This window comes from Mustela lutreola, chromosome 6 (assembly GCF_030435805.1).
Source record: "Mustela lutreola isolate mMusLut2 chromosome 6, mMusLut2.pri, whole genome shotgun sequence".
NCBI lineage: Eukaryota > Metazoa > Chordata > Mammalia > Carnivora > Mustelidae > Mustela > Mustela lutreola.
In genome coordinates, this window is record NC_081295.1 from 66396953 (window position 1) to 66414526 (window position 17574).

Below are 17574 nucleotides of genomic sequence, written 5' to 3' on the forward strand. Positions count from 1 at the left end.
ACTTGTTAAGTAATTACTGGGGGCAGTGGGCAGGCAGAGCCAGGGCAGGAAAGGGGGCCTAATGTGGAGGCTGGCTGGCTGCAGCTTGGCTGGTGAGCTGGCACACCAATGCTCAAGTGCACGGTGCTCAGTGAGACAGGGTGCTGGGCAAGTTTACTCCTGAGCTCTGTGCCACTGACACCTTCCTGAGCCAGTGGGGCCCACCATCTGCAGAGCAGGCAGCACCTCATGAGACTCTGACACAACAAGTGTGATCAGACAGGAGGACTATGGTTGTCTGAGGCCTTTAGCTTATCCAGTTTCTGTTGTCTTCCTTTGCTGCTCTGTGGCCTCATTTCAAAATGTGAAGGAGGAGGGACACCTGGGTGGCTCAGGGGGTTGAGCTTCTGCCTTCTGCTAAGGTCATGATCTCAGGGTCCTGGGATCAAGCCCTGCATTGGGCTCTCTGCTCAGCAGGGAGCCTGCTTCCCCCTGCCTCTCTGCTTACTTGTGATCCCTCTGTCAAATAAATAAATAAAATCTTTAAAAAAAAAAAAATGTGAAGGAGAAATAGGCACCAGAACTTAGGGAATACACACTAAATGTGCCTCATTTAACAGGAACTCAGACTGATCTGTAAGGTGATCCCAAAGCTTTAGCAAGACTGAATAATATAAAAGAAAGACCTGTGTTTGTAGAACAAGGACAGAAACTAGCAAAGAAGACAGGCGCTGACAGATGGAAAGTTCAGCTTTAACCCAGAAAGGATTGAAAACACTGTGATGAGGCTGTCATAGCCATTTTAAGTCCAAAGAAATACACAGTTAAAAAAAGAAAAAACAAAACAAACGAACAACAAAAAAATCAAGATGTATAAACTGTTGTTTGAGTTGAAGTGCTACAGCTGTACCTAAGACCTCTTCTATGAAGAAGTTTACAACTGAAAAGAAGTGGAGGGGAGGGGGAGGGGTCAGCAGGATCCCTGTCCTCAGAGATTTACAGATTCATTAAGAATGTTTCCTAAATGTCCAAGCAGTTAGAAACAGCATCTGAGACACAAACTATTATAAATATTTTGTTTCAGGTAGCAGTTACGTCTCTCAGGCTTTTTCAAAGTTTTAAAAAGCTGCAGTCCCATCACATTGTAACTACATAAAAAAACAGTGCTGTAAGTGGAGCTGCCTGGCTTAAACCATACCCATTTCTGCACAATCCTTACGGAATCTGCAAAAAGAAATATCTGCTCTCTTTGCTCCAATAATTCTAAGAACATTCAAGAGCATGTGAGTCGCTTTCTGTTTACCCAGAGTGGTAAAAATCACAAGACCAGCCACACAGCCAGAGGTCACTCTAAGGATAGAGGAGAGGGCCATTCATGAGGAGAAAATACATAAAATAAAATTTAAAAAAAAAAAAAAAAAGGTCATATTATCACTTGTGCACAAGTTAGGCTTATGTAACTTAAATATTTCTCTATAAAAGATTAATGTGCTTTCTTAAGGAATGCGAAAAATATAATAAGGTTGTAAGTGCCTTTATCATGAGCACTAAAACTACACATTTTAGTTACTGTGCTTTTAACTGTACCAAGGCATCTGGCAAAAATAAATAAATAAATAAATAACAATTACTGAGATGTTACTTTTTTGTTTCACCTTACATTAATTGGTCATAATCCTGCCAGTAACCATAAAAGTACCCTTAATAAGTCTTTGGCTGAGTACTGATGTGCCCATGTTTGGGATAAATCTCCATAAGGAAAGAACCATCAGGAATTAGTAGGCTACACAGAGAATGGGAACAATTCATATTCCCGACAGCCAGGTTGAAACAAACCTTATAATATGTGGGCATCAAGTAGAATTATCAGGAGGGTCACACCCTGGTAGTGGGGGTTACTGAGCCCTAGACTAAAATCCTCCCTAATCCACTCTAACCAACTTAAAATCAAACCTGGAAAGGGGAAAACTGATAAGGGGAAAACTGTACACTAAGATAACAAACTAAAGCAGCAAGGGAATTCCAGTTCCTGTCTCAAAGCCCTTTCAGGTTCTTCTTCCCTACCCAGTTTCCCGCATGCATGTCAAAAGTACCAAGTATGCAGAAGTAGAAGGGTATAAACTACCCTCCCTGCTTGTGCTGGGGGGGTGGGGGGGTGTCAGACCTTTGGAGAACACTCTCCTCTGAGCCCACCAGTGTTAAAAAAAAACCTCCAGTTGTCCAAAGTCTCTGAGTGCCCCTTGGTTCTTCCATCAGGATCCAGTCCAGGTTCCCTAACAAAACTAACAAGTAACTACATGCCAGAAAAAGGTCCAACACTTTGTACAAGTACAAAGGTCTTATACTCTTTAAGGGAGTACAAGAAAATCCAACATTCCCCAAAGTAAAATTCATATATATTAGTTTTCTAGGGCTATTATAACAAATTAGCATAAATATGGTATGGCTTAAAACAAGAGAAGTTCATTCTTTCAAGAGTATTTAGAGGTGGGAAGTCAGAAATCAAGTTAAGCAAGGAAGAAAGCAGAGGGAAGGTGATGGGATCCAGATGCACATTGGCTGCAGCCTAGCACAAAGAAGTTCCCCAGTGACCAGAGAGTCAGCTGGGGCAATCAGAGAGGAGAAAGTACTCAGGTGTCTGAGTTTATTCAACATAACTTAGCCTGTTGAATGACTTGGAACCATTATGAATATTGATTCTTTGATTATTTTAGAGACAAAGTTGCAAGAAATCTCTGCTGCTGAAAAATACTGGTTAATGTTCCTTCAGTACACTGGTTTCAAGAACCATTGACACTTCTTCAGAGACAACAATAATCATGAAAAATCTCTCAGAAGATAACATAAAGAGGAATTCACCTAAATCTCTTAAAACAACCTGACAGACTCTGCTTTATTAAACCAAGAAATTGTCTTTGGCAAGCACTGCTTGGAAGACTGAAAAATGAACATCAAGAAATTAATTAACTAAAAAACAAAACAAAAAACCCATAATGGCACCTCCCTCATGCCTGCACCCAAGCAGTTTGGCTGGCTATGAGAAAAAGGAACTCTGACTCTATCTGAATCATGGACAAAATTTGACCATTTCCCAGACCTGTCATTACCAGGATGGGCACGTAAATGAATGCTTTTAAACTTCTTTTGCAGAAAGATGTCATAACTCCTCTGTCAGCTCAAAGATCTTGCCGAAGATACTCTGTCATGTAAGTTCCAGAACACTGTGTGGTATGTTGTAAAAGATACTCATCACAAGAATGGTCAAGACTAATGACAAGAGCTACCAGAAGACAGAGAAAATATAGATGCAGGATTAATTTAAAACACACCTCTTGATGGGATTGTGTCTCCCAACATTTTTTGGTTTTTGTTTTAAAATTGATTGATTGATTGATTGATTGACTTGAGAGAGAGAGAGCATGACTGGGAGGAGGAGAGGGAGAGAGCGAATCCCAAGCAGACTGAGCTTAGAGCACCATGCGGGGCACTCTCTAAGGAACCTGAGATCACAACCTGAGCCAAAACCAAGAGTCAGACATTAAACCAACTATGCCACCGAGGCACCCCTCCCAACTTTTTTATGGAGCTTTACTTTACTCTGAAACAGTGAGATTATAACAAAGTGTAATTGGAGATGGGGAAGACAATTTATACAGAATCCACTGCAAATCAAAACAAGCAGAGAAGTTTACTGTGTATACTAAGATGCTCAGAAGAGAGTAAGTAGTCCTCAAATGAGAAGATGGCATATTGGATGAAAACACACACTGGAATGTAAAGCAGATTATCATAAGCCACATGGCTGTACCTTCAGTATGAGGAAGGAATGGTCATAATTCCACTGCCATAATGTAGACTTGGCATGTGAAGCACACTGATTTCTCACTGTATAGCAGTTTTGCACTTTCATGTCAGTAATGGTATGAGGATGAGATTCTCCAAATACTTCCTTTGCTTTGAGAGATGTAGCCTCCCTAGCTATCTCCCTCCTGAGGATATTGGTGACAAGGCCATTCATTGTTTCTGCATCAGGAAATAATACTATTATGGTGTTGGATGCAGTACTGTAAGCTGGTAAGGACCCAAAATAGCTGGAAGTGAAGTATTGGCCATTTGCAGTGCCATGACAGGCCGTAGTGAGTGATTGCCCAACACCATCCAGCTGTAGAACTGTATTAGTCTGCCAGGACTGCTGTAACAAAGTACCATCAACTGAGGGCTTCAACAAAAATGTATTTGCTCACAGTTCTAGAAACTAGAAGTCCAAAATCAAGTAGCCAGCTGGGTCAGTTTCTTCTGATACCTCTCCTTGGCTTACATACAGCTGCTTTCTCAAAATGTCCTCCTGTGTTCTCATGCACATGTGATCCTGCTATTTCTTCCTCTTTTTTGTAAGGACACCAGTCCTGTTGGATTAGGGCCCCACGCATATGAGCTCATTTGGCCTTAAGTATCTATTTAAAGGCCCTCTCTCCAAATACAGTCACCTGATGAGAGCGTCAACCTATGAATTCGGGGAGGGGGGGTGAGCGGGTGAGGAGGGGGAAGGGGAGGCATACAATTCAGTCCACAACAGGGATGTAGAGGGTGGAACGTATTTACCAGGACTGGAAAGCCATGTAGAACTGGTGTGCTAGATTTGATTATATGAGGAGGGCAATCCATGGATAATTTAATTGGAAAATGGAAATGTAGAATCTTTATATCTTTTGGACCCCTGTACCTCTGAAGTAACTCTTATCATCCGGCCCTGGTAGACAATTCAGGAAAGGCTTTCTGACTCCAGTTTGATGAATTCCACATTATCAAAATCCGCAGAAGGACACAAGCCTGATGTGGAATTCCCTGAATGATTCTCTTGCCTAAGCTGAATCTCTTGTACTCTTCTTCCCAGCAGCTACCTCAGCACTTATTCAGAGAAATAAGTGCACACGGCCTTTCTACTTCCGTAAGATTCATCAGAGTTGTACTATTTCCATGTACCAGAGCTAGGATGAGGAACAGCAGCAGCGGATGCTTACAGTTTTCTGGGACTGGGTCTCAGGTGTCTTGAAAGGAGCACAGTAGACCTGCTGGTGGCCCAGGATTGCTGGTCCTCTCTGCAATCAGTCACTTAAATAGTGCCACCAAAAAATGTCTGATCTTTCACGAGGGATTAGGATCTCTGCCCCTCCCTTCCCCTCTGCTGCTGCTTCTTCAATGTTTGATTCTAGACTGGGATGTCCTATACATGTATTTAGTTTGAAGGAAAAAAAAAAAGTGTAACTCATAGTTAACTTTAGTAAGTTACTAAATTTCTCTGTGCATAACATTTCTCATTTATGAAATTGAAATAAGAATTCATACCCTGACAGGATTGCCCTACAGATTGTATAAGAACTGTATAAGCCACTAGCATCATACCTAGAATGTGGCAGGCACTCAGAACATTTTCATTAGCTTTCTTCTGTGATAGTACCAGGTAGAAGAATAAAGGAGAAAAGGTTTGGAGACGAAAGAAGGAAGCGAAGAGTTAAAAGTTCCACTGTTACATAAGTGATTTGACATCAATACACTCAAAGTCATAAGAGAGTTGTAAACTTGAAACAATATCCTGAGTAATGCATTGTGAATTACAGACTGTGCTAAACAGTACAGTTGGAATGGCATTTGTACCATTTGACTTAAATTATTATTACTGCCCTTTTACCAGGTAGTGACAGCAGGTATTTCCAGATTTATCCACTAAAATCTCCTGGTTAATGTGTTAATAAATACTGTAAATTAATTTTAAAAGCACCATCCAGAGTTTTGTGAACTCTTATGGCATCTCCTACATAAAACCATTATCTCTTCCCATTGCTGGTAGTATGAGTATGAGCTCCTGTAGCGTGCATGATCTGGCCCCTACTTAACCCCTGCAGCCTCACCTCCCCCACCTGGCTAGTGAGGCTCTTAAACCTCTAATTCAGGCTCCCACCGTATTCGTCTATTGTAGGTTTCTCTTCCCTGGACTCTCACACATGTGGTACAGTCTGCCCAAGACACACTTTCCATCTCTTCACCTAGCCAATTCCTGATTATCCTTTGTTTCCTGCAGAGCCTAAGTGAGTTAACCCTTCTAGAAAGGATCCTATTTATTGTATATGTAGGCCTTAGCCTTGTACTAGGCACATTAGGATTTCAGTAAATACTTGTTAAGTAAGTGAATGAGTACTCAACCTAAATACAAAAGATTATAATGATAATTTTCCATTACATATATAGTTGTATAACCTGTTAATTTTTTTTTATTTTTTTATTTTTTTTTTTTATTAAGTAGGCTCCATGCTCAGTGTGGGGCTTGAACTCATGACCCTGAGATCAGGATCTGAGTCAAGATCAAGAGTAGGACGCCTAACACACTGAATCACCCAGGCACCGCCTATTAATTTTCAAATCCCATTTAAGTAGGAAAAGAAGTAGTTTACTCTTTAGTACACATACTATGTCCTACATTATACAATGCATGACATATAAAACAGATTAAGGTCTGCGTCTTCCTTGTAACTGCTATAAGGGATTTGTTAAGTTTCCGTGTACTCATTCATTTTGATTTTACTTTTTGGAAAAGAAAAAAATCAAATATAGTGTCTACTGTACAACACAGAGAATTCTTATAGAAAGGCTTTACCACTTTAATTTGTATCTAGTGAAAATAACCTTATTAAGAGTGTTTTAAAGGTAGTCAAAAGATTTAAATTATGGATAGAAAATACCAAAGAGCATGTGTTTTGGAGGAAATATATCTTAAAAAGAAACTTAAACCCAGTGATCACAATGAAGTTATGTAATCAAGTTGTTTCATTGCTCTTTCCTTTTTAAAAAATTGTTGACATTCTGAAGAATTTTTTTTTCGGATACATCTGCTTAGAGATGGGAGAATGGGATCTGAAGGTAGTATAAAAATTCTAAGAAAGTAAATGGTGTGTGAGCCTTTTTTTTATTTGCTTCACAAGTAATTCACTTGTTAAAAAAAAAAATTAACATCTGCTATTTTGAAGCTAATCTTAGTGTATTGAATGCACTTAACCATTTCTCAATCCCACAGTCTTTTATCTTGCTTCTCCTGCTGTGTTCCCACCACCCCTGATCCCATTAGCAAACCTTGAGACAGCCTCAGGCTTACCAAAGTACTGCTTTGGTTTCAGCTGCTCTTCTGCAAGAGGAAGTGAATGTTGGGGGTTTTCTCTGTGGTACAGTTGTGATAAAGCTGTGGTGGTCTTATCTCTCTCGTAGGTAGTGGCTCTTTATGACTACACAGCGAATCGATCAGATGAACTAACCATCCATCGCGGAGACATTATCCGAGTGTTTTTCAAAGATAATGAAGACTGGTGGTATGGCAGCATAGGAAAGGGACAGGAAGGTTATTTTCCAGCTAATCATGTGGCTAGTGAAAGTAAGTTTTATGCTCCCTTCCTGGTTTACGAATATGGTATAACTGATAGTCCAAGATTTTATCATTTGCTACTCTTTAATTTACTTGCTTTGTAACTTTTGCTTATGTTTACCAATGAGTATCACTTTTTATTCTCGTGATGCAAAAATAAATAAATAAAAAGAGGGGGCAGTAATGCTTGAGAAAGCTACTCCATTCTGAGATTGGAATATCAGCTTCACAGACTCATCCTGGGGGCCCTGCCTGTCTGGCTACCGAGACATTGTTCTTCAGCCCTTTCCGCCCGCCCCCTGCTCTGCACACAGTTGTGTCAGCTCTCCTCTGGCCACAGCGGCTCCTCAGTTAACAGGCACCTTCAGAACCTCTAGTTCCCCAAGTCCAATTCTTTGACTTTGCATACCTTAGTCCCAGCTGGAACCTGCTGAAACAAACCTGCAGTAGTTTGTTTCATTCTTGGGTAAATAAAGTTCCCATTTGTGAGAAGAAAGAAGCTGGAGGAGAAATTCTACACGGGAGTTGTGAGAGCTGTCGATTTACTCTCAGGCCTTGAGAGGCGCAAATAGAACTGATAACAGAGAAGCTGGAAATGAAATAGCTTACAGACTGAGGAAAGAGGAGAAGTATAGCAGGGCTTCTTCAGAAGAATGCTTCCTATCGGCAGTTCCCTCGGTAGTATGGTAGGAAAGCCCAGTACTCAAGGGTCAGGAAAACTTGACACTAATACCGATACTCCTCAGTTTCCTCCTGTAGAATGAGGAAGTTAGCCCTGTCACCTTTAAGCTTCCTTCCAGAAACACTGAAATTGTATAGTTCTGGTTTAAAAGGTAGTCTAGACAGCCTTGAAAATACTCCCTTTTGAATCATTATCATTAAGTCTTTTGTTTCCGCAAAGAAGAAATTATTATAAATAACAGTTGACTTTCAGGTTTGTCTGTAAAGCCCCATCTAACCCAAACTGGCTGAACAAAAGTAGTATTGATTCCTACCTAAGTTCTAGATTTTGAAAGCAAAGGAGATGAAGGAAAACAGGAAGAATAACTTCATCCATGGGGACTGGGTGCTGGGCTAGGCACAGATGAAATTCGTTCTCTTTCTGCACCCACCACCCTGTCAACACCCTGGTACTTCCCAGGGCCCCCCTGCCCCACTCTCCAGGGCTCGCTGTCCCTGCAGCTCTTTCCCTTAGCTTATCTGCTGCTTTCAGCAAACTCCTTCCCTCAAAAGTGCTAAGTGTCTCAAAAATTACCCACTTCTCTCCCTCATAACAAAAATCTTCATTTCCTCCATGCCACTGTTGTAATTCTTCTTTGAGTACTAAATTATTGATAGCTCCTAAGCTACTTTTAATGTTCTAAAGAGGATATGTAATGGAGAAAAATTAAGGCAGTGTGGAAGGAAGAAATTTTAGGACAAGTTAATTCCCAGTCATTTTTCACAAGCTCAGTACTTGCCACTTCCAGGTTGCCTCACATATCCCAGTTTCTTCCCTCCCCTTCACAGTGATGGCTTTCTCACTGCATCAGCAGCTTTAGTGCAGCAGGAGTAGCTTCCATTTCCAAATCAGGAGAGCTGCCTGTGCAATCATAGTGGCTCCAGAGTATGTCTGTAATTTTAACTGGATATTAGAGTTGTTGTTTCTTCTAGACACGAGTGGAAACATTTAAACTCTTTTTTTCACTAGACAGGATAAAGGTGATGTGTGTATGTCTAGAGAGGATGGTATCAAGATTTTTAACTTTAGAATCTAGTTAATTTGCAGAAATAACCTCTTAAGCTTATGAATCTTGAGAAGCTGTAGATACTTTATCCACAGTGGGTTAAAAATCCACTAAAGTTAGCTTTTTTCCATAATAACCAAAGTGCAACTTCTATAGCATACCGCAGTGCTGCTTGGTGGCTGCATGCAGAAATTAATTCCATGTTTCAAGTAGTGATCATCCTCCCAACTGCCAGAATTCCATATTGTATCCCAGAAGAATTAATACTTTCTTTTGGCATCAGTCACTGCTTCTTGAAAAAGGCTTTTAAAGGCCAGAACAAACAAAGAATTCTCAGAAAACCTGAGAATATAATGTTTGAAATTCTCACTTCATCGGGGGTTATCTTCTTTTCTCTTTTATCCTATTTTATAATCTGAATTTAACAAAAACTCACCTGCTCAGTTTTAACATTGGAGGGGGGGAAAGACCATCAGCAGTGTATTCCACTCTAAAAAATAGTAGGAGAAATTGTCCTTTATCTTTATCTGAAGCCAAATATGCCAGGCAAATGCTCTAAAGGAATGTATAGATGTGAACAGAATCTCTACCAGCTGTTCAGTTAAAAGCCATGTTCTCTAAGAGACCAACACAATGGAAGTTCCCCCCCATCATTATAAAGAACTTACTCCTTTTGTATCTTAAGGCACCAGAAAGAAAAACATGAACAGATTCACTAAATGACATCTAATACCCTTTCCAATAAGAGATGAAGGAAGCCATTAATAAAGTCAACCCATACACAAAGCCAATTAATATATCTTATAGTTGTAGAATTTCAGTCTGGTGTATTTTACCAATTTCTCTCAATTGAGAGTCGCCCAGGGTTGTCATTTCACTGAAACACGTTTTCTTTTTAGTCCTTGAAAATTCCCATATAACTTTTTAGAGTCCACACTGTAGATTAAAAGATTATATAAATTATATGTATATTTTATTATTATATAATCTCAATTATGTAATTATATATTCTCAAATTATGTATCTCAATTATATAATCTCAAATTCAACCCTGTGAACAAATTCAAGGTTATGTGTAGCCCTAGCCCTGTGCTCATTTCTTTTGTACCATCTTCCCAAATTATTCGTTGTCCACACTTCTGCCTGGCAAAATCCTACCTGTTCTTCAGAGTCTGACACACTTACCACTTCTTGCACTGGACATTTGCTATCCATATCAGAATCTGTCTTTATTATCTCTCTTCAGAATAATGTCACATTGTGCTGTATGTCACACTTACTTGTGAACGTACTATCTCCAACCAGATTGTAAGCTCCTTGAGAACAAAGACTGTCTTTTGATCATCTTCTGTCAGCTCCAGCAGTACCCAGCAGACAGCCTTGCATATGGCAGGTTCCTGGTGAATGTGAATTGAGATAAAATAAGCAAGTCTCTGCATGACCGCATAATAAGTGGAAAGGACCTGTTTTCTGTTTCTGAAATCCTGCTGATGAAAACTTCCTAACCATAAATTATGTTCTTTTAATAACTAATGTGCATAGCTATAGATCTCCTTAACACTAAGTACCAGGTAGCTTATTGTTACACGAAGGAAGTGAATATCAAGATCTTTAGTTTCATATCTGCCCCCTCTCCATTACTATTTTATTTTCCCCCCTGGCTCAGTACTCCTGAGTTTGATTACATGCACTCCTTTTTCAATTCCAGCATTATATCAAGAACTGCCTCCAGAGATAAAGAAGCGATCCCCTCCTTTAACCCCAAAGGAAAAAACCAAAGTGGAAAAACCTTCTTCAGCTGCTCAAAAGGTAAATGTTTTCAAGAGTATAGATCGCCCATGAATTTAATTTTTGCTCTCTCTGTATAAAATACTACTTAATTTTTCATTCTTATATATTTCATGGCTTTCATTATTATTTCTTTGACTATTGACACCATTATGGAATATATAAGGAAAATATTATTTTTATAATCATTAGCATAATATTATTAAAGCCACTTTCCAGATAAGGAAACCAAGGAGGCTCAGAGAGTTTAAAGTAGGCCCCAAGTCACAGCCTAAGTGATGGGACATGGAACCAGACTGAAACTTGGGACTTGAGGTGTGTGCAGTATCCAGCGGACACTTATTTCTGCAGCTGTGGTTCTGGCACTCTCATCAGTGCCCCCGGAGCAGTACACAGTAACACTAAAGGTCCCTGGGGCCCACAGAATAAGTAGGTTCTATTTTCCGGGAGCATTCCTCTTACTTGCTAAGTACTTCAAAAATGTTTTCAAGTTAAAGTGAATATGGATATATTAGCTAGAGAAATGTCCCGTTTCTAGCCTGTGCCATCAGATCCCCCAGGGATATCAGTCAGTATTCTTTTGTTGATGGTGCTACTTTGGTAGAAAAACTTAATAAGCACTGTACCATCATATATATTACCTATTAAACTTACTTTATTATGTAACATTAGCTCTTGCCTTAGGCTGAATGACTTCACTTCTTGACTCCTTGAACTGATGTACGTTTTTTTGTACAAATTCCATGTCATGATACAGTTGTGGTCCCCCCAACAGTGTTTTGACAGTGGAACCTCTCATGTGTCATCCGGTCATTCAGCCATATTTACTGAGGGCTTATTTCAATGCTGGGCATTCTGTGATCCTCAGTGGAACAAGATTGAGTAGGCAAAGCACTTCCCCATCAGGAGGTTGCAGGCCAGTGGGTGAGACAGCCACAGACTATGGCAATTCCAGCGGACTGTGGCAGGAACTGTAATAAAGATATGTGCACCATGCATTGGGTTAGGGTTAGAAATACCCAGGAAGAAACCCTCTAACTGTACCCTGGGAAGTCCAGGAGGAGTTTCCAGAGGGGATCATGCTTGAGCTAAGGCTTGCAGGATGAAAAAGTATATGCTAGGTAGAGATTCGTAGACAAAGACATTCTAGCAGAGGGAATAACTTGAGAAATGTGTGGTGTGGTATGGTACAGTTCTGTTTGGAAATCTTAGGGGCTAACGGAGAGGATGGGAGAAATATAACAGCCAGGCCGTGGAAAGCCTAGTGTGCTCTGCTGAGATGTTTGGGTTGTAAATCCTTCAGACAAAGGAGATCCCCTAGAAGAGGTAGTCCAGAGAGTGACATGGACAGATTTGCATGTTAAAAATACATTCTGGTGGCCACACAGTGATTATATTAGAGGTCTCTAAGACCTGGGTCAGGGAAAATCATTAGGAAACCATTGAGATAAAATATAAACACCTGAACTAGTGGGGATGGAGAGGAGGACATAAGTATAATTGACAGGATTTTATGATTGATTGGATATGATTAGAGAAATTGGAATCTAGGATTGTGCTAAAGCCCTGGCTTATTATACAACTGAATAGATGATGGTATCACAGAAATAATAAAAGAATAAGGATATGTGGATTTGGAGATCTAGAGACAGGCAGTGGTAGGGAGGAGGCTGTGATGAGTTCCATTTTAGGTGTCTGGATTTGTTAGCGGTGTCTGTAGAAATATTCCCTAGGGAGTCTGACATGCAGGACTGGAATCTGAGAAAAGGTAGGGCTTCAGATCACATGGAGAAGAGTTAGTGTATTTAGTATATTACAGCAGAAGAGTTAAAGCTTGTAACAAAGGAGATAGCCCAGAAGAAAAAAATGTTGTAGAGTTCTGAGAGAAAGGCCAAGGACAGAATCCCAAATGAACACTGTTATTTAAGGGACAGTCTGAAGAAGAGGAGAGATCAAGAAAAAATAATCGAAGTGGAAGGAAGAACCAGAAGAAAAGTATTCTGGAAACCAGGGGACAAGAGAGGGTCAAGGAGGGTATAGTCAGTAGTGTCAGAGGCAGCCAGTCATTTAGTCTGTCTGACCATTTAGTGATCAGGAGAATGCTGGCACCGTGCAGAAGTATCAGTGATTGATACTAGCATGACAAGTTTTGAAGAGTGCAGTGGGGCCTCAGCAAGTGAACTCATGGAAGTCATTCCCAGAGCTTCACTTGGAGGGGAAAAAAAGGTCACATGGTGACTGGTGGGCAAAACACTTCTAGGAATGACTTTTTTTTTTTTTTTAAGATTTTATTTATTGAGAGAGAGAGTGAGCTTGAGAAGGGGGAGTTGTAGAGGGAGAGGGAGAAGCAGGCCTCCCGCTGAGAAAGGAGGCTGATGCAGGGCTTAATCCCAGGATCTCGGGATCATGACCTGAGCCCAAGGCAGACACTTAACAGACTGAACCACCCAGGCATCCTAGAAATGACTTTCTAAATACAGAGTGACATGGAAATTTATATTCTAAGGAGACAAAACCAATGGACAGTTTCAGGTTGGAGATAGATAAAGAAAGCACACATGGATCTTGGCGGAAGCAAGAGGTTTTTATCAGAAAGACAGGTTGATAAATTAGTCTTGGCTTACAACAGTGGTTCTCACCCTAGGGTGATTTTGCCTCCCAGGAGACATTTGGCAATGTCTGGAGATGTTTTTGCAAATACATGCATGCAGGGGGCTACTACTGGCATCTGATGGGTGGAAATCATAGATATTGCTAACCGTATAGAATGCAGAGGGGCAATCCCCACCCCACCAAATGATTATCTGGCCAAAACTGTCAGCAGTGCTGAACTTAGAGCAGTGCCTCTCTACGTCAGTGAGGGATACAGAGAAGTTGATAGAGTGGAACTCTAGAAATTACAGATACCGTTATGTCCTCCAAAACATACAGGAGGTCCACTTCAAAAGTGGAAGTCAAAGCAGTTAGAAGAATAGTGACCATAGAGCACCTGCAAGGGTAGTAGGAGCAGGAACTCATTTGGAACACAAAGAGGTTCATAAGTAGTGCTGAGAGCCCTAAAAATGTAAGAGGCATAATTCCGTGTAGTTAGACTTTTTTTCTTCAGTAGTGCTCAGCATCCTGGCCATGGCAGCAGAGAAGGCATATTTGGCATGATAGGTAGTTGGGGCAGTTGGGAAAGTGATGAAGCACAAAAGGATAAAAGATATGATTGTGTTATTAAGAGAGTCACTGGAGTGGCAGACACACCACAGAGGGCCCGCCAGATTGGAAAGGGCATGGAATCAGAAGACTGGCCGCCTTAGAAAACAGCATTCTCTGCAAGATTGCAGGAAGCTGCATACACCCTGGAGGAGGCATAGTGTCATAAAGAAGCTAACAAGCCAGAACTGTGGTCTGTAAGCCCGCACCCACTTTTGCTTATTTAATACTTCAGATGTCCAGCAACCCGAGGATCTGATAAATTCAGAGTGTGTGTAAGAGATGAAGTGCTATTGAAGGACACATGATTCAAATTGAACTGGCCAAGGAATTAGGACCCAGAGTTGTGGACAGGTTGTACTCTTCGATTTTCAAGTTCTGGGATTGTTGCAGAGGTTGGAATGCAGGGGACACTGGGAAAGCAAGAGCTGAAGTCCTTTGTGTCTCACCCAACTACACATTGAAATCAACTAAGAAATTTAAAAAATCAATACTGAGGCAAGTCCCTATACTGACAAAGTAATTGAATTGGCTTAGAATGGGAGCTCAGCATGGGTAGATTTCAAAAGCTTTCCAGATTGTTTTAATGCGTGGCCAACATTGAGAACCATTATGTGTTAGAGTGACTGTGAGGTCTGAAGGTCACAGCTACAGAGACAAATAAGAGATGGTCTAGGCAGGTGTCAAGGCATCCAAGGAGGAGTGCTTTGAAAGTATAATAGCCTGTGAGGCACCTGGCTGGCTCAGTTGGTAGAGCATGCAACTCTTGATCTTGGGGTTGTGAGTTCAAGCCCCTGTTGGGTATAGAGTTTACCTTAAAAAAAAAAAAAAAGAAAATATAATAACCTAAAATTAGCAACAGAGAGCTAAGAGGGGGCCAGTGTTAACTCCAGATTCCTGGGGTTCATGATTGGGTTATGTGAGAACAAATAGCCTGTGCTACAAAGAACTGGAAAAAAAAAAAAGTTTCTAGGTAAAGCGCCAGTTTCAAATACAGCAAGGACATATGGCAGTGGTTGCCTGTGACAGTATGGGGACAACAGAGGATACAGCTCAAAGGATTGTTAAGGAATTTGGGCACATGTTGCATGTGTAACATTATCCATTGTTTGGAAGTGAGCACCAGATTTAAGAATTTAAGGAGATACTGCTGTAAACTTACAACCTAAAGACATTTAATGCAATGAAAGCATTTATAACATTAACACAGGGACTCATTGTAACAGCTCACAATATTCCTAGTCTGTGTCAAGAACTGTGTGAGATGCTATGAAAGACATAATGTTTACTTACAGTGACTTACTGGTATCCCTGACTCCACATCATGCTGACCTTTCAAATCTGGGTTACTCAACCCCCATGTCTATGTGCAGTAGCCTTGAACTCCTTCTGCCTCAGCTGGAGGAGGAGCTACAAGAAACTTGGTCAGTATCTTACTGTCTGCCTGGGAAGTTGGTACTGCCCCTTCCTCTTCCTGATGTCCCTGTGGACAGAGACCTCTTACCTGCTTCTCAGAGTCCCTGGTTCTCACTACCTCTGCCACCCCTCCTCCACTTAGAAGAACTCACTGCATCGTAGTCTTTGTTGATTTTTTAGTGTTCTATGCTTTTTCCTCTCACAGACTGATCTCTGTATTTAATGTATACCTTTATATTTATATCCCAGTGGACCAATTCTTCGAATATCCATCTTGACCCTAATCTCACTGCTGCCCTCACCAATTCTAAATAGAGTTAAAGGAACTTACAAGAAATGCAATGTAAAGCATTTTAGAACTTAAAATAGGTAAAGCAAGGAAGTTGCAGAGGATAGGACTCCATGTGGGCAAAGGAGTAGTAAAGTTCTCATGGTTGAGAAGGAACTCCAATGGCCTTTAAGGTTTAAGGTGCTCTTTTGTTGAAGAGCGTGATTTGATCTACTTGGTCTGAATCCATGTGTTACAATAGAATCCTACATGGTTTTCTTCTTAGGGATGGAGTTACCAGGTGTGTAGATAAATAATGTTTGACTTCTCTCTACGGGAAAATATCAAGAATGATCTCTGCTTATATAAAAAGAAGAAACAGTAATGTTGTCCCAAGTAATCAAAATGCCGTGGGTTCACTCTGAGTCATGATGCCAACAGCCAGCCCTTAAGAAGTGTGTCACTGGGCTTCCTTAGCACCTGGCATAGTTGCATTTCTTCAGTTGAGTTCCTTTATCAGGATATATATGGTTTGATTTTATCAAGATCCTGCCACAAATTCTATCAAATGTTTAATTTCAAGAGCAAGTTTCATATTTATTATCATATAAAAGATATGTTTAAAAAGAAGAACATGAAAAGTAATCTTTTATGTTAAGTGTCTAGAATTGGGGAGGGGAAGGTCCTATGTTCTTAGACTGACAGAACTGGTGACCTGGAAGGAACCCTAGATATCATCTGCAGTGATTCTAGTTAGTCCCTTCATTTTACGGATAAGAAAATCAAGATCCAAAGAACTTGTAGGAGTTTTGTTCAGGATGACTCCTAGCTGAGAGTTGGGCCTTCATGTTGTCTGACCAATGCTCTTTTATCCCTTATACTAGTCCGTAGCACGGCCAGCTGCCCTCCGCACAGCCAGCCACAGTTTGTGTCACACCAGCTTTCACATTCCTGTGAATATCTGCTTCACAGTGTTCATCTCCATGTGCAAGTTTTTAGAATTGTACTATCTGTACTTTTTAAGGAAAAAAGGAAACCTCAGTAGTTTTCTTTCTTCTTTAAATTTTCTCTATTCAAACTATAGAATAAGAAGTAAAAGTATACCTTTTTAAAAGCTTGGCAGCTGCTGAATCCTGTAAGTCCTTCCAAGTGGAACACACCTGCCCTGTTGCTGCTCATGCCAGGTACCTTCCAGCTTTTCATCGAGTTCACTGCAGTGTCAGTGGGTGATGGCATCATCGGGCTCTCCCAGGGTGGGTGGCGGGCACAGGGCTGGAGGTGGCGACTCTCCATGATAGGCCAGAAGGTCCCCAGACACATCAGCGATGACCTGTGGTGCAGGGGAGTGAGAGGAGAATGCTTCCCTCAAGCTCACTCCAGAACATTTGTAGCATGAGGTGCTGTAAATTTGCATCTAATAGAAGGAAGAATATTGGTGCTATCAGGGAGAGGAAAAAAACCGAGATTTGAAAAAAAAAAAAAAAAAATAGTGCTGATAGCCTTTATTTGTGTTTGTATTTTGGATCTTGATTTTCTTAGGCTCTTTATTTTTGCCAGCCTAAGCATGAATCTATGTCATCCATTTATTTGGGTAAGAAGGTTGTTAAAATTCCTGTTTAAAAAATTTTTAATGATTTTAAGTTGTTTTACTATAAAAGCAATATATGCTCATAGTTTTAAAATTTTAACCAATAAACAATAGTGTAAATAAAAAATAAAACCCCTCTGTCTGGCTAATATTTGTGTTCATTCTAATAGTTTCTTCCATGTCCTGTTAAAAATGT

The 17574-nt window shown here is 40.5% G+C and overlaps 1 protein-coding gene across 7 annotated transcripts in view; it reads left to right on the forward strand.

Moving 5' to 3' along the window:
• Positions 1-17574, forward strand: part of AHI1 (Abelson helper integration site 1) — a 225402-nt gene that overhangs the window by 164379 nt on the left and 43449 nt on the right. For 3 of the 7 annotated variants that reach the window (XM_059177484.1, XM_059177483.1, XM_059177485.1), the window contains 2 exons: positions 7237-7399; positions 10826-10926. The exons of 2 other annotated variants lie outside the window; for them this stretch is intronic. In XM_059177484.1, the coding sequence (XP_059033467.1) occupies positions 7237-7399; positions 10826-10926 (264 nt within the window). The remainder of the gene's footprint in view (positions 1-7236; positions 7400-10825; positions 10927-17574) is intronic. 2 more of the 7 variants (XR_009354625.1, XR_009354624.1) reach the window with 1 other exon arrangement.